We start from the raw sequence: 25,526 nt of genomic DNA on the forward strand, positions 1-25,526 counted from the left end.
CTATGCTGCACCAGAGTGGTTTCCTCTGAACATGACTTTGCCCTGGGAAAGAAGAAGTGCTGATAGAGCTCACAGCACCTCTCCTGGCAGTTTTCTAGGCAAGTCCCTCTAGCGCATCTGACTGCATACAGATGACCTCTTTTTACAGACCCAAGCAATGAATCTTGCGTTGAGATAGGCAAGTATAAAAAAGAATAACCAAAGAAACCCTATTCCAGGATGAAAATAATATGGATTCATGTCATGTGAACAAACTGTCCCAACATGTGCATACAAAACAACTGACGAATACAGAAATTCAAAAGAATAACACACAATGCAACCGAGACAAACATAACAAAGCTGAACACAATATATAAATGAAGGGGAATTTTTTTTTTAAAAAGGTAAAAAGCTAAATATGCAAATCACAACAGGCTATTTTTACATACTGTCTGCAATACAATCAAATACACACAAAATAAAACTGACATACAAATTAACTTTAAAAAATTAATACAATCAAATATGCACAAAATAAAACTGACAAAAAAATTAACTTTCAAAAAAATTAATTGTAACTGATGTGGAAAAATTGAAGTTCAACTCAACACCAAAAAGGCACACACATACGAACACAAACATACAATACTTCAAACAGAATACAAATGCATGTGCGCAAGTACACACGCTCACACACATATACAGATACAACAGCACAACTGACAGATACAAAAATAAACTTTCAATCTAAAAAGCCTTAAAACCTGAAAATGTGCATGACCCTCTGGTATGTATCAGTTTTGTTTTCATGACCAGTTGCTGACAGCAGATTAAGCACTTGTCCACACACAGATTGTTCATAACATCACAGTAACAAAGGGGAGAGAGAGAGAGGGAGGGACGGGGAGAGAGAGAGAGAGAGAGAGAGAGAGAGAGAGAGAGAGAAACTTTTGTTTGTCTCTTCCTGATTTTGCTTTCTATTCCAGGTGAAAAATAAAAGTCTTCAGGAGAATGAACTTGCGACAGATCTGCAGCAGCTTCTAGTGGCAAATTTGTTTTTATGGAAGATATGAAAGTCAGGAAAAGACTTCCTTTACCTTGAAAAGCAACAACAGTCTTAACTTAGACTACAAAAGAAGGAAAACTCAGAAAGTTAGTAATGCTTTTAATTTACCAGTAAATTAATGCCACTGCAAAGGAATATCACATCACAAAGAAGTCATCACACAAGAACAAACATGAATGTGCAACACTTCGTAATACAAACTGACACATTTAGTTTTCAGAAATATAAGCATGGACCAGAAGTACAAAAAGAATAACTGATCAAAACAGTAAAGGATTAATCAGGTTGAAACTGACTGATTCTTATTGGAGAACAGGTACTGAAACAAGTTACTGTGAATACAATGCAAGCATGAGTCCATACATGGACTGAAAGTTTTTCATAGTTTGTTATGAGACCCCAGTGACCACTGAAAAACAAGGTAGACATTTGGAAAAACATTTCTAACAATACGATCGATTTTAAGTTCAAAGAATATGATCAATTTTAAGTTCAAAGAACGGATTGTTTATTATCAAATTTCCATCAGCATATGATGATGATACTGGCCAATTAGCTCAAAAAACAGAACAAAGCGAGAAAGGAGAATGCTTTTCTTCAACACCGAACAACACTCACCGGTGACGAATGCTCCTTCGAACACATTCACAGCGATCATTATGTTGACAACTTTTACTTTTTTGCATACAGAAAAGCTTAACTTTGCAGCTTGTTCTAAAAATGCAAGTAAAGATTGACAATTTTCACTTTACTTCCAGAGAGTCATTCTCCATCCTTCTATCAGACATTATACAAGTTGGAATATTAGAAAAACACTAATATTCAGTGTTAATTACAATCCTCTCAACACATTTTTTATTGGATGTATAAGATTCAGTGCAGCAGCAGAAACTCAAAAGTCTACTGAAGGTTCCTGATAAGAGGATTGAGACTTGGACCTGATGTTGTGTGAACACAAGTACACTATAGATAATACAACAGTGAGAAACAGCCAGCTTAGAAGGGACAAAAGCACATATCCAAATAAAACATATGTTTTGCTGGCATCCCAGCTACACAGAAAAATACATATACAACTTAATACGTTGATCTGTTCTTGGGAAAACATACAGATTACCTCTACCCCTGGCTAATTTTCTCCAGCAGACTCACCGAACCAGATCTTTACAAATAACCAACATCTACTGTTAACAATGAGAACAACAATACTATCAGCATCATAAACTACATTCTTCAAAGTGAAGTTTTTCAAACCATGAACTGACCTGCGAGTGTCAGAGTCAGAAAATCCCATTTCTTCCAGTTTGTGACGACGGTAAAGCTCAAAGTGTTTCAGGTGAGTTGTCTCCCTCAGGTCTTCCATGTTGGTCCTGATCAGCATCTCGCGCAGCTTGACAAAGTCGCAGTGGTTCTCATTCTCCACTGGAAAACAGCACAACTCTATAAATGTCTTACACATAAAACATCTCCAAGTATTTTGACTCTGTGTGACATCTCAAAAATGGTAAATGACTTCCAAATAATAAGCATTAAAATGAATCACAAGGGTGTATCCATGCACAATTATAACGCTACATGATGCTCTTGGTCACAAGACCCCTGTCATTTTTGTCCTAAGGCAATACAAAAATTAACAGATTGATGCCACATGTCAAGGTTTTTTTTGACTCACTTGTGTAAACAGTGTGAGTCTACGTAATAACCCGATTTTGATTTTGTGTGTGCGTGTGTGTGTGAGCGTGCGCGCGCACGTATGCATGTGTGTGTCCATGGTAAACTTTAACACTGTCATTTTCTCAGGAAATACTTAGTTGATACCAAATTTGGCACAAAAACAGCAAGTGATCAGTTATTTCCATACATTCTAATCGGAATGATACTGCACCTCTGGGAAGGGCAGAAAATAGATTTAAATATTTTCACCAAAAAAATTACTGTTACATTTTTCTTTTCTTTTTTTTCGGTACAAAACTTAGCATTTTCTGTGACATACTGACAAAATGAGCAATAGAAGTTAATTACTATTTTTGTTGCTAAAAATGGAACTTCTTTTGCTCAGTATGGAAGTTACATTAACACACTCATCTCTCAATGTGCCTGTTAATGGGACATTATACTTACAGGCTGAAAACTTATTATCAGTAAGGGAATCAATTATCTAATAACAGATCTCACTCATCTAAAACATAACAAAATTGACAGAGGCAGACATCTTGGAATACAAGTGCAAAAGTGCACGGCATTCAATCAATAATTCACGATAACATATAATTGACAGGAGGCAAAGAAGGTAGCTATCTTTTTTATTCAGAGAGATTTGTGCACAGGCCTAAAAAAATTACTGGATAAATGTCCCCAACAAGCACACAAATAAACAAAATCAATTTTCCAAGCACAATTTGTCAGTTACATCACGTCGCGTAGCGCAAGCGCGAAGGGTCAACTTTGACCAAAGCCAACTGTGCATCTATTTATAGTAGTCTGTGGAAGCCTGTAAAACACGCAATATCCAGCCTTGAAAGATGTATGAAATTTTTTAACAGTAATATAATCTTTAGTATGGCTGTTTTTCATATTGTTCAGAGGCCTTGTATAAATATACTTAGCAACTCCTAGCAGACAGCGATGTTTCCAGGTACTTGCGTCTTGGCAGCTCACAGCCTGTCTAAAATTAGCTGTCGCAGTATAGTCCATTCAGCTGGCACAAACAGGCGGCAGGTTGGTGTCATTAACATGGAAGTGATCGTGCCATGACTGACTGTCGTCACAAAGTAACCCATGTAAAATGAAATGGAACAGTTTCAGAAATGCAGAATATCCAATACTTTTGGTTTAGGAATTCCCCTTCTTTTTTCACAGTTCTGAAAGAACAACTGTGTGTAACAACTACACTGTTTATCTACTCTGATCAGATGGTAGAAATAATTATCAAGTATTGTGGGCTTTTGAGGCAAGGTGTAGCTTCGGCAGTTAGACTGACATAACATCTGTCTTACTCAGGCCAGTAAAATCCTCAATGTTTAACTTCAGTCAAACATCTCATCCACTGACTGAAGTGTGGGTGAATAAGCGAGCTCTTGTTCAGTGTTGCCAGTGGGCCTGTTAAACATATATATCAATCCGAAAGGAAATTTTCTGCTTTTCGTCAGAAATGAGTATTCGTAGACCTGAAAGTTGCATGTTTGAAACATAAAATTCCATCTGAAGCAGCCCAAGTTCCCCCAGTATTTCATTTTTTTCAACACACATATAGATCTAGATCAAAGTGTGCGTGTGTGTGTGTGTGTGCATGTGTGTGTGCATGCGCGTGCGCACACGAGTGCGTGTCTTTCTGCCAGATTATCCATTTCTTTTTTATCTTTTTCTTAATTCCTTTGTTGGATTAAGTGCATATCCAAGTGAGTCTTGAAGGCATTGCCTCTCTTGTTTTTTTTCTTTAAAAAAAAATTTTTTGATTCACTATTCTACTATGAGCTTTGAGAGACAACTGTGCTGAGCATGACAGCAGCACACAGACCCCTTACCTTGCACTGTGCCCCAAGGGTACTGGCGAGCTTTCACCATCTTGTTCCCAATCTTCACTTCATCATTACTGCCCACCACAGCAAATGGCAGGTGGGACTGCAACACACAAGCAGCAAAAAAACAACATCACCTTGGGAAGAAAATAAATGCTATCTAGAAAAACAGATCCTGTTTCCGGATATAAAAAGAACATGCACACACACTCGCAAAAGATATAATCTCCAGTAGTCTGTTCTAGCCATTGTCACAAACCATCAACAACATCTTCACCTCCATTTCAGATGGATGGTAAAAAAAAAAAACCCAACAAAACAACATATGAAGTTGATAGCTGGTTAAAATTACCAGACAGACTCCATGGAAGATACTGCTCGTTTCTTATTTTCCCTCACAGTGTCACTGATACTGTTTCACAGAAGTCAGGGAAGGGGTGGAAGAGGAACTGTGCATATGACCATGACAACAATCACCTGTTATCTGACATCAGTGCATTCATTTTACAGGAGAAAACTGGGAAACACACACACACACACACACAAATCTGTTCAATCATGCAAAAACACTCCTTTTGCAAGAGATGCCATTATGTACAGAAAAAAAAAGAATGTTTTACACCAGAAAACTGAAAGACAGAAAACTCTCACTTACGTTCATAGTGTTGTTGGTGTCTGCCACCGTTTCATCGTCGGTGGGAAATTGGTAGATTTGAACACCATTGGCAGTTAGCTCGCTCATGATCTGAACAAAAATCAATTTCATCAATGTGGAAACGAAGGAATAGTCACAGGCTTAAAACAAAAATTCACAATGATGTGGAAACTGTATTCAATGTACCTTTTTCTTTTCTTTCTTTCTTTGTTTTTCCGCTTCCTGGGCCAGAATATTATGATCTCCATCAGAGTCCATGACATCATTTTGTAATTTTTTTTTATTTCAGAAGTTTCTTTATTTTTCTCATATGTGAATCATGTTTTTTCTTTCCTTTAAATTTTTTAAGATTTCATACAGATTTGTATTATGTTTGCTTAATTTAATTAATAAGAACACCAGGGAGAAACACATGTATGAACATATGAACACACACACACACACACACGCACACACACAGAGTACTGTAGAGAAGCAAGATATCACCTTGGCCTTGAATTTGTTGAGCTCGGTCTTGGTGATGGTGTCGGCCTTGGCGATGACGGGGATGATGTTCACTTTGCTGTCCAGTTTCTTCATCGTCACCAGGTCCAGGGCCTTCAGCCTGGTCACCACCATCACACACACACACATTCAAACTTCAAAAATAATTTCACGGATGAAAAATGTACGGCATTACTGCTTTATGTTCTGACATAATGTTGATCAATGTGTCTCTGAAACTGTGGACATTTCATTAATTCCTTGTTTTCTTTAATTTCAGCTTAAGCCAGTTAAGTATCAACTTGATAGACTTCTAAAGTGAAAAATTTAATTAAGTGAACACAGTACATGTAAGAGACTTACACAGTATAAGAGACTTACATAAGCAGTAATACTTCTGAAGAACTGAATAAAGTGAACACAGTGTAAGAAACTCACAAACACAACAATACTTCTGAAGAATTGGACAAAGTCAACACAGTATCAGAGACTTACGAATGTCCGGTGGGAGCCACAAAATACAAGCATGCATGGACCCGGCTATCGTGGTAGGTGTCCAGCATGCGTTTGATCTTCAGCTCTTCCTGAAGGTAGGCATCAAACTGGGCGTCGATGTAATCCACGATGGGCTTCCAGCTAGAACAGCGCATTTCCATAAGCCTCAGATCAAATGAAATAAAATCTGGCAGTTCAGAGCAGAAATATGGAAAAAACCTCTGTCTTATTCTTAACATGAGAGTAAGTTTTCTTTAACATAACAGTAAACACTTTATTCCCTTTTAAACCACTGGAGGAAAACAGTACAGCAAACACACTATACAGAACTATACAAAAGAAACTTGATCTATCATGCGACATTTCTCCTGAATTAGCGGTTTCTTTTCCAGTTTTTGTTGTTTTCTTTGTTGTTGGTTGCTTGGTTTTGATCTTTCTTTTATATCAATTGTCAGCTGATTTCTAAATGTCAACAAAACCCGAAAATATAAGTATCTAAAATGTCTTGTAACAAATTAACTTTTTTCATGACCAGTTTTTGTAAGATTTTTCATTTCAACAAAACTGTAGGCACCGTTCGAAAATAATGAAATGAAGAACAACTGCATCTATTATGCATATTCACTTCATATAACAAAGCAGCAGCGAAATAATTGAAACGTATATGTTACACGTCACATTTTGTCATTCAATAAGCCTATAAAATAAGCTTTCCATCACACTTTGTCAACTTTTCATTAGATGTAAACTGCTGTTCTACACTTCATTCTAATCAAGTGCATTGGGTTACACTGCTGGTCAGGCATCTGCTCAGCATGTGTGGTGTAGGGTATATATATCTGTCCGAATGTAGTGACGCCTCCTTGAGCTACTGATACCGATACTCTAATCCCAAAATTTATTTTGCTGAGCTTTCCTGGTTGGGAAAACTCTCATCAGCACAAGGTGTGTTGATGTTTTATTCAGTTGTTTTTCACTGAAGAAATAAAATTAGATGATAGCTTTCCAAGACCACCACTGCAATAAAAGTATAATACAAAGCATTTCCACAGCATATCTAACTGAAAGCTCTTCAAGAAAATGCAAAGTCCATATACTAGTTCCAGAATTATGAAATAACCCAAGTCCATGAGACACACTACAGAAAAAAAGATGGTTTGGGAAGAGCAGAACAACATAATGTGCACAATATCCAAACACCCAAAACAAAAGAAGACAAAAATGCTCTCAGAAATAGAAAACCATTCTACTGTTTATCATCTATAGAGGTGCTTTAGAGCCAGTCCAAGAATATTAAATTGTCTACATACACACACACACCATGACAAATATTTCCTCTCTAGTATTCTCAAGATTTCATCATTGCTTATATATATATATAAAAAAAAAAAAAAAAAAAAAAAAAAAAAATCCATGTCAAATTCACAGTTCACCTGATAATGTCCACTGATTCCAACAAAAGAAAATTAAAGAAAAAAAAGAAAAAAAAGAAAAAAGAAAAGAAAACCTATTTATAAAATGCATGTTCTGTTAGTTGACTGAAAACCCTTTCAATCTGAATACAATGTTTGAAAATAATTAAAGCTGCAAAAACCAAAAATAAAACCACACACACACACACAAAAAAACAAAAACAAAAAAACCAAAACAACACACACCAAAAAACAACAACAAATAACACACACAAAAACACCCACCCACAAAGGATTGAAATCTGAATTTCCAGTGAATATTTATGTGACCAGTTTTGAATGCAGTGTTTGAGAACATTTCATTGCAGAGATATCCCATGAGAGTTTGTGTCATCTGTGTGTCTGTGTTGTAACTTTAAACCCCAAGTACTGACATGTAAGTCTTAGAAATTGGACTTGATAATGAAAACTGTCTAATCTTGTTTTGCAATACATGTGTACTGAAATTGCTAATAGTTTTCCAGACCTGCATTTTGGAATATTCTGAAATCAAAGCTATTATCTATGCAGCTTTTAATTACGAAAACCAAAATTGTAAAAGGTTTGATCATCAGATGATATGAAACTCTGACCAAGATCTCCTTAATTTTGTGTAAAACTGACTGGTTTGCCTCGGTTTTGTCGGATTAAACGCAAATGAAACTATCAAAATGATTAATAATAATCACAATGTTTATAACAACATCCTCCTACTTACTGTGACCATACCTGATGCAGAAAAGCATATAAATAATACAAAGAACAAAACAACCTGAAATTTACTACCCAAAAAACATGTTTGCCATATGTTTTTCCTGTATGTATTTGCCATTACAGACTGTTGTGGGTGAATAAATTTCAAATTCTGTTTTGTTTTTCCAGACAGCTGAACTGAGGCAGTGGAATCAACAGTACACAGTTGTGTGATAAAGTACTGTATTGTGTATTCTGATCTTAGCAGCACCTGGTCATAGTCTGTAAGGGACTGGAAGACACTCATACTAGAATACTGTAATAAACATCTCATATGGCACCATAATTTCTTATTTACTGCTCATTTGCACTACTCATTTGCATATACAAACTAAACAATGTTCTGTTGTGTAATGTTTTTCTATAGTGTAACTTAACTTGTTTGTATCTTGGAAAATAAAAAAAAGAGCTATGTAAAATGGTGATGATACAAACACAGCTGAAAATATGAGTGCATTGTTGAAATAATCTTTCCAAAAAGAGTTTACGAAATAAAGACACCAATAATACTTGGGAAATGAAATTGAAAAGAAATTAAAAAAATTTGGAGTTTTGATTTCTTGGGAGGAAGGTTAACGGAGAATATAAAAGAGCTGCATACTATGCAAACTTGTGTTTTTAAGTGGGTTAAAGAAGGGCTTTTTTTTAAATTTTTATTTTTTAAAGTTCTTTTAATGACAGTCTGTTCTTTTCTCAGGTGGATAAACAAAAATAAACAAGAGCTAATATTTTAATGAGTGTGAAGAACTTAATTTTTTTTAAATAATCTAAAATGGTTTTCAGTTGTGGCTGTTTTCCAACCGTGACTAAAATGACTATTCGTGACTGTGTGAGTTTTGATAGTTTCATAATTTGTTGGTAGTATTTTTGATTGTATACTATTTACGACTGTGTGCTATGACTTTGTATACTATTTACGACTGTGTGCTATGACGTGTGTGTGCATACGCGTGTGCTTGTGTGTATTGTGTGCATGATGTTTGGTGTCTTTGTGTTCAATTTTTCTTTTTGATATTTACGTACGTGTTCTATTTGTAAACGCCTAAGGCTTATTTTCAAGATTAGGTGTAAATGCTCATAATAATAATAATAATGACAAAATAAACAGTTCTGAATCAAGGGTATCAGCCTGCAGCCAATGGCACACCTGAATACATTTAACTTTAGTGACCCCCCCGCCCGCTCCTTTATATATATATATATATATATATATATATATATATAGAGAGAGAGAGAGAGAGAGAGAGAGAGAGAGAGAGAGAAAGAGATTTTTTAATTGAAATGTTTGGACTGCTGAGATGTGCCATGTGGCTGTTCGGAAATTTTGCTGCCGACTAGTGGGAATCCCCCCCCACCCCCCCTTTATAAAATTTCAATGCTCCTGTGTCCATCTTCACCTTTTTACTGGATTACATTTATGTCAGATTTGTTAAGACAAATGTGAATTAATATGTCTTATTTTGATTTATCTAGAGTCTAAAATCTCTGTCTGAACAGACTATCAACTAATCAACCAACATTTTTTTCTTTACTGCTAAGGGTGATGTAATGGATTCTTGTCTGTAACCAATGCAAAAATATAATTGCCAATGCTACTGATAAATCAATATATTGATGAAAGCACACACTAAAATACTGAAAGATCATTATGCACAGCAAACTGTTAGCAAATATTAGCAGTATGTCTTCCTTATTCTGTTTGGCACATAAATCTCTCTCGCAAATCCTCTTGGTTTACTTGTAGTTGGCTGATTTGAACAGTGACTGCATTACTGAACTATTTACTATGCTCAGCAAAATTTGACAAAATAACCACTTCAGTTAATACCTTTCCAGTTCTTTCTCCCCTATGCCTCCTCCTTTTTCTTTAGACAGTACTCTTCACAACAACACACAGAGTGATGAGGTGGTAAGGTATGTTATTTATGTACTTGCTTATGCTGGAGAGGATGTGGAATGTAGATTATGGGTCATGTTTGCACATATTTTATTTTCCATAATGGATCAGTTATGATATATTCTAACACTCTGTACTGTTTTGTGAAGTAATCACATGCTGATATTTAATAAAAACAAAAACGCAAAAACATGCACACCCAGAAAATACTATTTACCACAACAATCAAAACAGTTCAAAACTGAGCTAAAATACTGCGTCATATATATTTTTTTTTTATCGAAAATGAACAAAACCATGCAAACAAATTTCAACTTCTAGAATCATTGGCAGTTTTATTTTGTGATGATTTTAGACTATGAATCAAACTGTGAAACAACAAACACAATCATGCATTCACAATAAGTCATTGTCAACTAGTGAATCTGATGCCTTTTCCCTCACACAGCCAATCACACATTCTTATCCATATTTATAAAACCATATTTCAAGAAACAAAACGACACATAAATATTGATACACTTGTGCAGTGACTTGAGTATCAGTAAGACTGTCACTTATCATGTAATGCATAGATGAATAAATAATCTGTTAATTTTCACAGCTGTGTGTCTTTGTTCCGTGATTTTGAATTTTAGGATATGAAAGAAAAATTCGTTTTTCTAGAACAAAATCACCATTTTATGTTAGGTGTGCAGTAGTGTACAAGAATATGAATTCATAATCTGAGATGAAATGGATATATGAACAAGAGATCAATCCTCTACTGTGTGCCGTTACTTTCCAGAAAGGACATTTTCCCCCCTAAAATAACGTTTAGGAAACATACTTACTGTGGCCCACTGGTGCTGACTCCGGCAGGGGTCTTCATTCCAGGAATCCAGACCCCTGCCGGAGTCAGCACCAGTGGGTCATAGTACAGTATGTGTAATCGAATTCATGTTTTCTGAATAAAGATCTCTTGATATGAATAATCTTTTATTTTTCGACAGTACCTATGATAGCAATGCAATCAAAGGCAAAAGAGTGTCAACATGCTTAAAGCTTATACTGTGCTTACACGTTGCATTTCAGTTTTGGCTGATGAACCATATCATTTGTATGAAATAACTTATTCATAAACAGCAAATGAAGAAATTAAAAGAAAAGAAAAAAAAGAATAAACAAAAAACTAAGGGAATACTACTGTCAACATTAACATGAACTTAAATCTGTAGTCACCTGATGAATTGCCTGATGAGAAACATTATGAAAAAGGAAAAGAAGTAAAAATAAGATTTAGAAAAATGATGGGTAAGAGGTGTGAACAGAGAGAGAGGAAAAATATTTAAAAATCATTGGCCAATCCATTTAACTTTGAATGTTTGGTCAGTCAAGGATATGGTATAAAACAATCATGTTGTACATGTTCGTCACAAACATCTTTTTAAGTTGAAATTTAATTGAATCAGAAATGAACTGGTGAACAGTTTTAAATATGAATATATTTGTCCATTCAACAGAGTTTGTAAGTGGATGTAGTTCATATGAAGTTTAGATTGTGTTTGCCTGAGCCACATGAAAATACTGGTAAAATAATAAATAATGTTCAGTGGTTTCGCCTGCAGTGCCACAAGCACAAAGTTGGTCATTTATTAAATGTCTGTTGAACATATCTCTCAAATCACTAATCCAAAGACGAAGTCAACAGTGAATGATTTGTTCCTTGCATTTACCAAAGTAATAATAGCTAGGCATTACATTTACTGCATCATGAGCACATAGGTAATGTTTAACCCTTTCACCGCCAGTCAAACTAGAGTGCAAAATTCCTTGGTTATATAAACACAGAAAATGTCTAAGAATAACTAGGGATTCCCCCTGTGACATGTAGAAAATATGGCCTATCCTACCACCGAACATTAAGATCTGTAGGTTCATGGATAACAGACCCATGATCTAGTCACCCTTCAGTGACATGGGTCCTCTACCTAGTTGCTGCATAAATGCAAGTTTGGCAGTGAAAGGGTTAAGCTGGCTTTAGGCGATTAACAATCTGTTATGAACAACATCTGGCCCTACTGCTTTATTTTTGTTCAAGTTTAGAATATCTTCAACATACATCAGAAGCAGTAAGTGGAATTTCTGTAAGTTCTAAACTGAGGAATGGAATATCAGGTAAATCTTCTTTGTTATCTTCAAGAATGGAATGTGAAATGAAAAAGTTGAAGACCATCAACTTCAACTTTGTTCTTATGATAAACAATACTATTAGACATAATAGGGGGGATTTCATTTGACCCAACACATTTCTTTTTCAAAAATGACAATACAAGCTGCCACCATTCTTTCGTTCCAAAATTTAATGAAGCTGGATTCTTATTTTCCAAATTAGTTACATGCTCTAGTTTTCTCTCTAAGTAATACAGTTCCTAAATCAATGAAATTGTAGCCAGTCTCATTTGGACTTACAATGACAGTTTTTGTTGGCATATATAACTCAGCTTTATCCATTGTAACATCTGAAACATTTCTGCACTTCCATTTACTGTTTTATCATAGATCACTTCATCCCAATTAACCTGGTGTGGGAGGCTGCGAAATTTATACATATCTAGCTTATTGTGATTAACAAATTGTTCTTTAAAATGACTGCTCTCCTGACAACTACACAAAGTATGAAATGGTCACTGCCCACAGCACCAGGCAGAACAACCATTGATTTAAATGTACTGGAGCTTTGATCAAGTATCAGAAGATCTCTTTAATTTTCATCCCTGAGCCATATATAAACTCCTCTTCATCCCACCCCGAGTCTTTCTGTATGTTCTTCAACCACTTCTGAGAATGTGTAATCAGCTAAGAAAGAATAACTGGACAATCTTTCTGGTTAATTCTTTTAGAAAGAAACCAACCACTTTATTCCACTTCTTAAGAGAATGTGCAATTAGCTAAGAGCAAACCAAAGCAAATTCATATCTCATGCACACTGATCATCTGCTCTCTCCACATAAAAACTACAGGGGAACCAAAGTGGCTTAGAACTACAGAACTGAAACTGGAGCACAGGTGGTAAGAGAAAGCTAGGCAGGAGGTGTGCGTGCAGGGCAAGGAGGAGTAGGAGGACCACAGGAAAGCTCAGCACAGCTCAGCGCACACAGTGCAGCAGCACAGCAACAGAACCAACATGCCGCGGACGAGGCAACAACACCCAGCGCTCACCTATCCTCTTTGTTTATCTGATCCCCAAACCCCACCGAGTCGACCACCGTTAGTTTTAACAGAACATTCTTCTCGCGCAGCTCTGCAAGTGAAAAAAAGAGAGCACACGGCACACAGTCAGCAAACAGCCAGCCATAAGTACATAGAGGAAAAGCTGTTTGGTTCATCCACAGCTATATCAATGACATGAGAAAAAAACCAAACTGTGTTCATCCCAAACATGTGTACAGGGGGTACATGTAAAGTGTTCATCACACAGCAGTTGGTGGCCACTACAGATACGCCACGTGACCAGCCATTTACCTGTCTGCTTTGTTGATCTGATCGCCAAAACCAGTCGTGTCAACCGTCGTCAACTTTAGACGAACATTCTTCTCTGTCAGGTCTGCAATTTACACATGTCTAACAATCTTCACTAATGCAAGCAGGACAAGATAACCACAACTAAAAGACAAACAAATCTAACAAGATTGTCAGAGAAGAAAACAAACAGGAAGGGAAAAGAACAGATACAGGTGAACATTTCTATCAAACAGTCAGCTGTCAAGAGAGAACAGTACCAAGATTCATTTCCGCATGTCAAAAGAATTCAAGTTGAAAAGAGGTAGGGAAAGATGGGACCTGGTTTCAGTAATTCAGTATGATTCTGAAGATGTCAACGACACATCCTTTCTCCTTTGTAAAACCAAAACATTCAAGTATTTCAATATGGTAACATACTCCTGCAAGTTTCAACTGTGGAAGGAGAGCAAGAGTGTAAAAAGAGATGATAAATATAAACAAATCATTAATATATGTATGTGTTGAAGTTACAGTTTCAGAAATTTCTCATTGCATTAACCTTTCATTTCAAAACCCACTTTTCAGATGATTTTTTTTGGTGATCATATGGCATACTGGAATGGAAATGACAATGGTCTAAATTACCTTATTATTAGACAAATAGCTAGGATGCTGAAGGAGAATGAGACAGGTAGAAAAACTGCAGTTGTATGGGGTATGTCAACAACATAAAAACAAACCAACCAATTTCATTAACATAAAATAAATTGAGAAATGATAATAAAACTGACACAAAAATAAGTAATAGCTGATGTGCCATATTCTGACCCCCCCCCCCCCCCCCCCCAAAAAAAAAACCCATCAAGTTTTGTGAATGACATAAGAAGCTCAGTTTAAAACAAGCAACATTTTGAAATAACAAGAATCAATGAATTGTTCTCATATTATCATCAAATCCTTGACAACAGAGAACAAAATGTACATCACCATCCTCTGACATATTGCACAATGCCAATAATTACACTTCCTGTACAATTTATACTTCGAACAATGCATGCTCCAGTCATTATATTCCTCATCCAAATCATTGGATCATGATTATTTAAAATGTTCTAAAAACTCACACACACACACACACAGAGAGAGAGAGAGAGAGAGAGAGAGAGAGAGAGAGAGAGAGAGAGAGAGAGAGAGAGAGAGAGAGAGAGAGAGAGAGAGACCCAGCTTGAATTTTTTCCAAATTTTCTTCACCGGACAGATCTTATTTCAACAACTTGATGATCTGTGAATATTGCTTCTCAGTAGCTGTTTTGCTTTTGCATCCAGTCACATCACTAAAAAAGCAAAACATCAACAAACTATCATTATTACTGTTGAGTGTTTCCCACTTTATCCACCAAGTAAATAATCATAAAGTATTCCACTTTATCCACAAATTAAACACTATACTATTACAGTTAGCCAACTACCCATTAGGAATCAGTTATGCTGAGGATGCACACTGGACAGGCCAAGGTTCAGGCAGGGAAAACAAATCACAGTACCATAGGTGTGAGCCTTCAGCTTGACCCCAGGTAGATCATGGGAACTTGGGGTGGAATCGAAGTTGGTGTTGAACAGGGTGTCCATCAGAGTGGACTTGCCGATGCCAGTTTCACCTGGTAACAGTTATATCAATTCTCATCATCTTACACAAGACAATAAACTAGGGAAGTTGGGATGTCAATGTTGCTCCTTAAGAAAAAATATTCAAATAAAAAGGTTCAGAACTTCTTGAATGAATAATGTGGACAAACCATGAATAGTGCATTCCTTGTATTTGTTTACTGGATCTGTGTTTGTCCACTGGATTTTCTATTTAACAAGGCAATGCATAATAGGCTGTGCAATGTCTTCCTGCAAAAAAGTCATTAATCTCATGTACACATATCTGTATCATGCTGTGAAAAAAAGACCTGTGGTAACCAAAACATGCACATCAAATTCATACATTAGTTTATTTGATAATGATTACGAAAAAGCCCATGAGAAAACTACACTAACCACAACAACTTGGAAAGGCACAAGTGATACTAACCAACACATAAGATGTTGAAACAGAATCCCTGAGAGACAGACTTGTTGACCAACTGGTCTGGTAGACTGTCAAACCCCACATGGCCAGACAGAGTGAGGTTTCTTAAGTTGTTCACAACAATCTGCAATCAGAACAGCTCAAAATACAGTACCAAAGAAAGAGGGTTTTGTCAGTATACTGCTGAATTTTTTTTTCTAGTTCTGAAATGAAACCATTCAGACAGGACATGTGTATCATTATACACTAACACAAGTTCTGTTCACAGACTTCAACCCTGACTACACATAGATCTCCAACATGTAATAGCAGTCACCTCCCTACTCAGGTAAGAAAAAAACAACAAAAAACGATTGTTGAATGGAAAAAAAAAAAAAAAAAAAAAAAAAAAAAAAAAAGAAAGAAAGAAAGAACACAGATATGTTGATGAATAACTGCCGATGTGAGCTGACTGTACATCAATGTAAAGTGGCACACTGACATAGTTAAAAATTTTAAGTTCAATAAACAGTGTTAATTTTTTTTCAACCTAATGTCTAAAGTAATGTGCAAAAGGTGACTGCGCTATGTTTGACCATAATAATAATAATAATACATAGTACATGGCGCAGACTTCCCATATAATGGGCCCTGAGTGCCTCACATGAAACAGTACATAATATACACTAGTACATAACATTAAGAATATACCTCTGCAGAAGAAAAAAGAACACATATATGTATGTGTGTATATATACACAAAGTTACTAAGACAACACCACAAATTACAGATCTATATTCATGAACAATCAGTGAATCAGACACATACACTCATGATACAGTACACCCATACAATACCAAGTAATCCTGAATACAGCAACACTAAGACTAAGAGACATATGAGGTGCAATAAGCTTATCTATTGTTAACCCACATAACTGTCTTTCATTTAGTTTTACACATTTAGTCTACCTAAAGAAGTATAAAAGTATTCTAGTGTACATTGTAATTCATATAGCAAAAACATCAGTACATCTCACTCTTACACAGCTACTACAGTTAAACACCACTTATGAAGTATGTACAAACAACTTGGTTTAATCAGAAAACAAAGCATTGTTTAAAACTAATAAAAGACCAGTTTTTGCAAGATAGGTATCTGTAGACATCTTGATAATGATTCTGCATAATCAGATAATGTATAATTTTAATTGCAGGAACTTGAAGTTTAAACCCAATTTTGGTCAAGATGCTAATTTTACAGTATTATCAAATAACTGTGTAATTAGTTTAGAAGAACCAATAACATGCTGCCATAATAAAACAGGTTTTGACAATTTATCCAGAAATGAAAGAATATGTGAAAAATGTTCCGCTATCGAAATTGCTGATGACTAATGAGTTTGATATTTGTGTCCCCTTTTAACTGAAATTGTTAAGTCTCCTCCATACATATCTTTCTTTTTAATAAAGCTTTATTAGAACTTGCATATTGACAGGAAAAAACAGTCAATTACTAAAGAAAAATTTATATGTTCAAGTTGCTTTACATTTTATTTTTGGCTTGTTAAGTTGTTTGCTAGAGTTGGCTTTTTGTCTGTTTTGTTACTTAATTCTTTTTGTTTGTATGGTTAGTGTAAAAGCAGTGAGTACTGTTTCAATGCCCTCTAGGGGCACATGAAATAAACTTCTTGCCTTGCCTTGCATTATAGTCATTAAGTTGCAAACTGAGATTAGAATTTTAAGAAAGTAGATATATCTCAGATGACAGAAACACAAGGAACATATATATATATATATATTCAAAATAATGCGTAACACTAACAAGATGTCACACACAGATGCGTGCATATGCACAGATTAGAGAAACACACACATAGATGACAGAAACAAGCAAAACGACAGTATTTAAATCTAAATATTTTGGGCATGACAGAATTTGGCTTTGATCAAGGTCTCACTTATATTTTCAAAGACAAAACTTTAACTTACAACTTAGTTAAGCCAAATATCAACTCCAAGTCAGGTTTCATTGTGATTCAATTATCAATATCTCTGATAAAATGCTAAAATTACACCCTGATCAGCGAAAGCATACTCATTATTCATTATACTGATGTATTCTTTACTCATACATCATGATTCATCTTTTGATGAACAATAACAACTGCTGGGAATAAATGGCATGTATAGAGAAAATCCAGCATCTCTGTTCCATGAAATGAAAATATCATAAACTAAATAAAGTCTTTGGTTTGTATAATTTAAAAGTATGTCTTTTTCAAGGTCTTGAATTTGAAAGCCATGAAGTGCCAGGAAAACAAATTGCATAAATAAATAATCTAAAAAACAAACAAACCCTGATTGCTAACTTAATCTGATTGAACTTTGATAACTGACTTGCTGTATGAGGTATCGTGTACAAATGATAAATTTGATTGTGTAGCCCCTTCGAATTCTGTAATATTTGAAATAAAAAAAGTAAAAAGGATGAAATTTCAAGTCATTCAGTTCACGAATCCATCAATAACTAATTGTCTCGTCTGAGGAACCAAGACTTTCAACCTGAAAGTGATGATCTACATGCCCTGTAATAACTATGTTTATGAATCGTCCAAATTACATCATGTAACGAGGAAAACTGAAAAACAGTGAAATCTATAAAATAACACATCTTATCATAAACACAAGAAATCCGAAACTAGTTTCATTGAAAAGTGAGCGCAGCTGGTTTTACCACTGGAATAGATTCTGAATGAGGAACTTTAGCATTTCTGTGACTAATCATCCATCGTGTCTGCTTCTGCTTCCAGTGCCTGTCTGACGGCTCCTTGTGCCAGAATTTGGGGCTACACTTCCTGGTTGTTGTAAACGAAAGAAAGACGATAAATCTGCGGCTTTAACATTACGCGGTATCTTAGTAAAACTGTACCAACCCTTTCTACTTCAGTTGCAGCCATTGTCCAGCAGATGTTCCACCCCGAATTCCTCAGATTCTTCGGAAGAACGTAAGCGTAAGCTCCTGCGGCAAGAGACCGGAAGAGGTGATGAGTGATAGGAAGAGTGCGGGATATTAAAAAATAAAGATTCTCCTTGGCATTAAGAGGAAAGAAATAGATTTACTGACAATTTAAACGGTATGTAATGTTTTGCAACCACAATAGTTCATTGGTTTATTTTTCTATATCAGACGATCTTTTTCACATTCAGCCCGAACATACGGAAGTTGTCTGATCCCTCTGTCGGCATACGAGCCACATCCCTTGATCATACAAGTACAAGTGTGAAGTGTCCCTGCATGTTGTAGGAGTGTGGACAATTTTTACTCGTGTGCAGCAGTACGTGCCAGTCCAGGAACTGTGACCATGGCAGTGCTTGCAGACGACAGTGGCAATGAAATTAAATCCGTTCAAGACGTGCTAAAGTCAGAGGGAAACGATGAATTGAAATTCGGGCTACTGATCGGCTTGATCAAAGTGGACCAGGTGTCAAATAAGGATGTTGTTGACACGGTTCTTCACCTGGTGAGTACCTCAACAATGGTGTTAATTATGTGAATGTGCCAGAAAAGCGCATGCATATTCGCGTGCCCTTTTTTGTGAGTGTGTGAGCTGGCGCAGCAGGAATACCGTCAGGGTGTGCAACCCGACAAGTGACGTGCAGTGGACAAGTCCATGCGCTACACAAGTCTGCGGTCAATAAGCAGCGATAGTTATCGATTTCACCATGGAGCAACGTAAACGATGGCAGTGTCAAAAGAAGTAGCTGTCACCCGCTATTGTATAGTAGAACGTATCTGCCAGAGTTACTGCATATATATTTTATTACATCAGTTCTTGCCCAACCATAAAGCAGTCTGTAGAATTACAAGAAACAGAATGCAGTGCAGTGTATGGATTTTGCAGAATGTTCCACTCATTCGACTTCATCCAGTTTTATTTAGATGTGTGCATGGCAGTTCTTGACATAAAGCCAGTGAAGGCTCCATGTTGTGTATTATATCTAGAGTAGTCAGTAATGTTGATAATGTTGATGTTAATTGATTTCTTGGATTCTCTCTCACTGTCCACACACACACACACACACACACACACACACACACACACACACACCACACACACATTTCCAGCATCATGATCACTGCACGTGTATAAAGATGGCGCGCGCGCGTGCGTGTTTGTGTGTGTGTGTGTGTGTGTGTGTGCGCGCGCGCACGCATACTCTGGTCAGTGAGTGTATGTGTATATGCATGTGTGTGTGTACACATGCCTCTGTGGAGGGATGTGGGGGTGGGTGTACATGTAGATCTATATCGTGTGTGTGTGTGTGTGTGTGTGTGTGTGTGTACACTTACATCATATGTGTGTGTCTGATATCAGTTGGCATGACTGACAGCATCACATTCCACTTTTTTTTTCCTTTTTTTTCAGTCAGTAAAAGAGTTAGCAATTTTTGTTTCAAGGAAAGACTGTGGTACTACTTCCTTTGACCTTGACCTTTTTGTAATGCATGAAGTAAATGTACTCAAGTTCCATTGAATTGTTTCTAATCAGTCAGATGGTATAAACACATTTATATTTTATATGCTTTGTTTTCTAGATCTTTTGACTAGGAACCAAGGTCATTGTCAGTATGATTAAATCTTTTTACTGTTTTAAGCAGATCATGTAGATGGTGTATCTATTGATTTAAAAGCACATTTAAATCATGCTTATACTCTAACAATCATTTACAGAACTTACATACACATACACTCTCTCTCTCTTCTCTCTCTCTCTCCCACACACACAGAGTCACACAGAAAGTAAAATCTGAAATGAAATGAATAATGTCTCAGATTTTTCTCCCAGTGGATTCTAAATCAAACAAACAAACAACCTCCCCCCCCCTCACCGCAGTAAAAGCACAAATAAAAACCCCTCCCCCAACAACAACAACAACAACAACCACACACACACACACACACACACACACCTCTCAGATGATGCTCAGCTTTTTTTTTTCCTCACCACTCTGCAAGTGGGTGAGTCTGTGATCATACAATCTGAGCAAGTGATAGCTGTTTTGTCCTTGTGATCACACAATCTGAGCAAGCAACAGTTTTGTCCAAAGAGGACTTGTCTGACTTGCTGCCCCTGAATGCCAAGAGCAAAGAACTCTGAACAGGGTTTATTGCCTTGTGACAGGCCATCCATTAAGTCAACCAATGACTCTGAATTGATGGTGTGTAAAGTAATTTTACAAGTTGTCCTGTTACAACTCACAAGGGAAGCATGTGTACTGGTGGTACAGCAGCAAAAGTGAGTTAAAAAAAAAATCAAAAAAAAAATCACATGATTGATAACATTGTTTACAATGACTTACTAAGTCTTTGAATACATACACACACATACAATGATACATGCACAGAAGAAATGTACAGGAGGTTGTGGGGGCATGGGGTGGGGGTGGGGAGGGGTCTGTGGATTGTGAACATGTGTCTGTTGATGGGGATTGGAACATTACAACTGGAGCTGTAATTGATACCTGTCTTCATGAGCATGTTTAGTGTGGCACACAGCCCATGTGTGTTGTATGCCTGGTTAGATAAGGATGATACCCAACACCCCATGTTTCTGTTGACTACATTATAACTATATAAAAGAATATTACTATCCACAGTGTCATTTACAAAATTGAATTTACTAAGTGTTAATAATATGCTGAACAGTTGATATTATTTTGTTGTGAACAGACAAAATGCAGGATTTATACTAAATATTATCAGGAAAAGAAGATATTTTTGAATGAATTAAAGAAATTATTTTCTTGTAGCCTTAGAAGTTAGAGCACTATAGACCTTATATTGATTTCTCACAATGCATTAATTAACAAAAAGCATGTCAGGCCATATACTTTGAGCTTAGATGCATCTGCTCTGTATGTACATACGCATCAGAAGTGACAAAAACATTCATTTGTGCATGTATTTTGTCACGTTTAGACTTGTACAACTTGTTGTAGCTCTGTTCTTGCTGGCTGTTCACAGAAGCCCTTGAAACCTCTCCACCAGATGCAAGTCTCAGCATTTGTATACCATTTTTTTCAAGAATTACTCTGGCTTTCTGTTGAACAAAGAATGAAAAACAAGAAGAAGACCTTGTGTCTCTGCTTTCGTATTAATTTGTAGAACTGCACCTCATTAGATTTCTGACCTTTAAACAGATATGTCTCTTAGAGGTCTCTTCCCACTTCAGTTGATGACAAACTGATAAGAAACACAGTGGGACAGCTTATAGCTTTTCATCTTTACAAACCTGAAATCATCTGTCTTTTTCAATCTGTCACAGTCCCCAACTCACACCCTAAAAGTAAAACAAATGCAAAAACTTTTTTTTTTCAAGTAGGCTTGAATCCACATCTGTTTCTTCCATGCACATGTGTGTGCTTACATATGATCATGTGCGTGTTTGGGGGTGGGGGTGGGGCATTTGTTTATGCGATTGAGTTGGTATGGATTTTTTTTTTTTTTTTTTTTGTATTTGGCTTCTTTTTTTTTTTAATGACTGAAACATTTGTGTTGTAAAATGACTGTGCATGTGGGTCTAGAACCAACAAAGTTATATGTTTGAAATAAATATTTATATAAAAACGATCACCCCTGAAAACAGAGTTGGCTGCTGGGGTTAAAACTGTAATATAGATATGATCAATATGAAACAGCCTGAATGTTAAACCAAGGTATGCCTTGGTTAACAAGTATCTTTGTACTAGTATTTTTGTAGTCCTGTTTTAATGCATTGTGTATATTATGTAATTTTGGTCTTGGATGTGATGGCATTTTTTCTATCTGGTTATTTTTAATGGGCGTGTGTGTGGGTGTGTGCATGCGTGCGTGCATGTGTTTGTGAGGGTACAGTGCTCTGGTACGCGTGTGTAAGTGTGTAGGCATGTTAGTTCCGAACAGAATTCTATGTTAGAAAATAAGAAATATCTTTATGCTTATGCAGTTTTGTTTTTAGTGTGTGTCTGTGTGTGAGTGTGTGTGTGTGTCTGTAAGGGAGGGACATCTATATATATATATGTGTGTGTGTGTGTGTGTGCGTGTGCATGTGAGTGTGTGTGTGTGTGTGTGTGTGTGTGTGTGTGTGTGTGTGTGTAGTAGGTTTGTGTGTATGTGTGTTCTATGAAATGCATTTTGTTTTAATCTAAGCCTTATTTACTTCATAGCTTTTATAATCTGATTCAGCTCTTTAGTGTGCTGTTTCATTCATATGAATACACTGGATGTTTTCCATTGTCAGATAGCAGTTAATGTGTTTTTTAAGGCATGTTTATAGTCAACTGGATGATGTAAGGCGCTTTGAGCAGCATTGGTGCTGGATATCGCGCCTAGAAAAACTATGTATTAATGTGGGAGCTGCAGCCCAGGAACACAGAAGAGGAAGAAGAAAATGATTATAGATACCTATTATTATGACCTTGACCTCAGTCCAACATCACAAGGTTTAGGAAATGAAAAGGAAAGAAAAAAAAGTATGAACTGTGATTGTGTCCTTTTGACTAGAAACATAATTTTTTTGACTAGAAACATAAGTTTTATCTTGTCAGTGTTTAAAAAAAAAAGGGATTTTTTTTTTTTTGCCACGAGACAAAGACATTTTATAAATTGGAACTTATTAATGACCTATACAACCCCCCCCCCCCCCCCCCCCAATGCAACCACCTCCCCCTTTTTTTTGCTTTTTTGTTTGTGTTTTGTTGCACTGTTTCAGTGGCATTACTCTCGTGTGGCTCATTCTGAGTCCTCCTACACGGCCACACGTGGGTTCATTCCTTGTAGTATAGTGCTGGCAGTCCACAGAGAACTATTGAGTTTAGGTTGCCAGAAGCTCGCATGCCACAGGAGACTCTGCACTGCTGCTGAGTCCTGGAAAAGTTTTTGATAGCTTCCATGAACTAGAAACATTTATAAGTCAAGTAAAGTAGTGTGACATTTTGTATATATTGTATATATAATTTTTATAAATAAATGTATATTTATAATTATATATATATGGCTTTGTTTTTGTTTTGGCAGCTGGTGGGTGGAGAGTTTGACATTGAGAACAACTTCATCATTCAGAATGCGAACAACATCCTGCACATGCTTAAACTTCTGGATGACTGTCCTCGCACGCTGCAGGTAATTTTTGTCCTTTTTTTTGTTTTGTTTGTTGTTATTATTGAATTTTTGTTGTTATTTTGATAACGAAGTTTGTTTTTATCTTTTGGGGCAGATCATGGGGAGAGAGGGTAGATGTAATGGGCAAGGGGATGGTGAAAGGAAGAAGAATATTGCTGGTGGATGGAGAAAAATATTGCTGGATGGGGAAAAATGTCTGCTGTGCTTATACTTTTTACTTGTTTAATTATTTATCTATTTTCAAACAGTTGATTTCATTTTTAAAACATAAATTGATACATAATATAATTTTTTTAAATGCTATGAACATGAACAGAATTGATTTATAAAAATCGCCCATAGATTCATGTCTATCATTCCCTCAAACCCCCATGATTGGATGATAATCACCCATGGATTCATGTCTATCATTCCCTCAAACCCCCATTATTGGATGATAATCACCCATGGATTCATGTCTGTCATTCCCTCAAACCCCCACTATTGGATGATAATCACCCATGGATTCATGTCTATCATTCCCTCAAACCCCCATTATTGGATGATAATCACCCATGGATTCATGTCTATCATTCCTTCAAACCCCCACTATTGGATGATAATCACCCATAGATTCATGTCTATCATTACTTCAAACCCCCACTATTGGATGATAACCACCCATGGATTCATGTCTATCATTCCCTCAAACCCCCACTATTGGATGATAATCACCCATGGATTCATGTCTATCATTCCCTCAAACCCCCACTATTGGATGATAATCACCCATAGATTCATGTCTATCATTCCCTCAAACCCCCACTATTGGATGATAATCACCCATGGATTCATGTCTATCATTCCTCATACCCCCACTATTGGATGATGATAATAATGATAATATAGTGCAGGCTTATATAGCGCAGTACCCCCATTTTGGATGGGGCTCACCGTTTAAGACTTAAGACTAAGATATATACAGAGTAAACACAGTCTCACATGACACTGGTTAAAATAAACATATAAATTCAAGACAAGTGACATAAAAATATGTAAATCAACACAGGCACCATCACAGTCTCAAATCACACAGGTCCAAATCACAGCAAAACAAAGCTCATCACATTCAGATTCACCATAGTCAAAAATAAACACTAAGGAACCAGGCATCACACAAATTAACTTCATCACAAATGTATACAAATCAACTTAAAGAGCACATCCAGCAGTAATATCACACTATTCACAGCAGGCAAATGCAGATGGAAAAAGTTTCAGTGAGAAAAGTACAGTCTGAAAAGATATGTTTTACACTCACAAAGTTAAACTTAGAGCTTAAACTTTGACTTTGATGTGAGGTTATTAGGACAAATGTTGACTTTGATGTAAAAAAATTAAAAGTTGCAGTCTGAGGAAAAATGTTGGCAATATACATTGGATATTCTGCACATGCAGTAAACATTCATTGGCAGAATTAAAAAAAGAAAAGAAAGCCAGAATATCATTCTGAATTTCTTCATTATCTTGCCACTCTCCCCTTCCTC

At 36.3% G+C, this 25,526-nt stretch overlaps 2 protein-coding genes across 9 annotated transcripts in view; one reads left to right on the forward strand and one right to left on the reverse strand.

Annotated features, from left to right (window-relative positions):
- LOC143299083 (septin-6-like) overlaps window positions 1–18,925 on the reverse strand; it is a 23,650-nt gene extending 4,725 nt beyond the window's left edge. Inside the window, exons 1-9 of one of the 2 annotated variants that reach the window (XM_076612200.1) lie at window positions 18,773–18,925; window positions 15,861–15,981; window positions 15,328–15,441; window positions 13,502–13,583; window positions 6,200–6,340; window positions 5,708–5,825; window positions 5,222–5,311; window positions 4,573–4,669; window positions 2,314–2,470 (exon numbers count right to left, since the gene is read on the reverse strand). In XM_076612200.1, the coding sequence (XP_076468315.1) occupies window positions 2,314–2,470; window positions 4,573–4,669; window positions 5,222–5,311; window positions 5,708–5,825; window positions 6,200–6,340; window positions 13,502–13,583; window positions 15,328–15,441; window positions 15,861–15,981; window positions 18,773–18,796 (944 nt within the window). In that variant the 5' untranslated portion in view covers window positions 18,797–18,925. Of the gene's footprint in view, window positions 1–2,313; window positions 2,471–4,572; window positions 4,670–5,221; window positions 5,312–5,707; window positions 5,826–6,199; window positions 6,341–13,501; window positions 13,584–13,804; window positions 13,887–15,327; window positions 15,442–15,860; window positions 15,982–18,772 lie in introns of both variants that reach the window. The other variant, XM_076612199.1, reaches the window with a different exon arrangement.
- Window positions 18,926–19,086: 161 nt separating this feature from the next.
- LOC143299082 (neurobeachin-like) overlaps window positions 19,087–25,526 on the forward strand; it is a 299,752-nt gene continuing 293,312 nt past the window's right edge. For all 7 annotated transcript variants that reach the window (XM_076612191.1, XM_076612194.1, XM_076612192.1 and 4 more), the window contains exons 1-2: window positions 19,087–19,360; window positions 23,896–24,000. In XM_076612191.1, the coding sequence (XP_076468306.1) occupies window positions 19,202–19,360; window positions 23,896–24,000 (264 nt within the window). In that variant the 5' untranslated portion in view covers window positions 19,087–19,201. The remainder of the gene's footprint in view (window positions 19,361–23,895; window positions 24,001–25,526) is intronic.

Source organism: Babylonia areolata, chromosome 24, assembly GCF_041734735.1.
Source record: "Babylonia areolata isolate BAREFJ2019XMU chromosome 24, ASM4173473v1, whole genome shotgun sequence".
Classification (NCBI taxonomy): domain Eukaryota; kingdom Metazoa; phylum Mollusca; class Gastropoda; order Neogastropoda; family Buccinidae; genus Babylonia; species Babylonia areolata.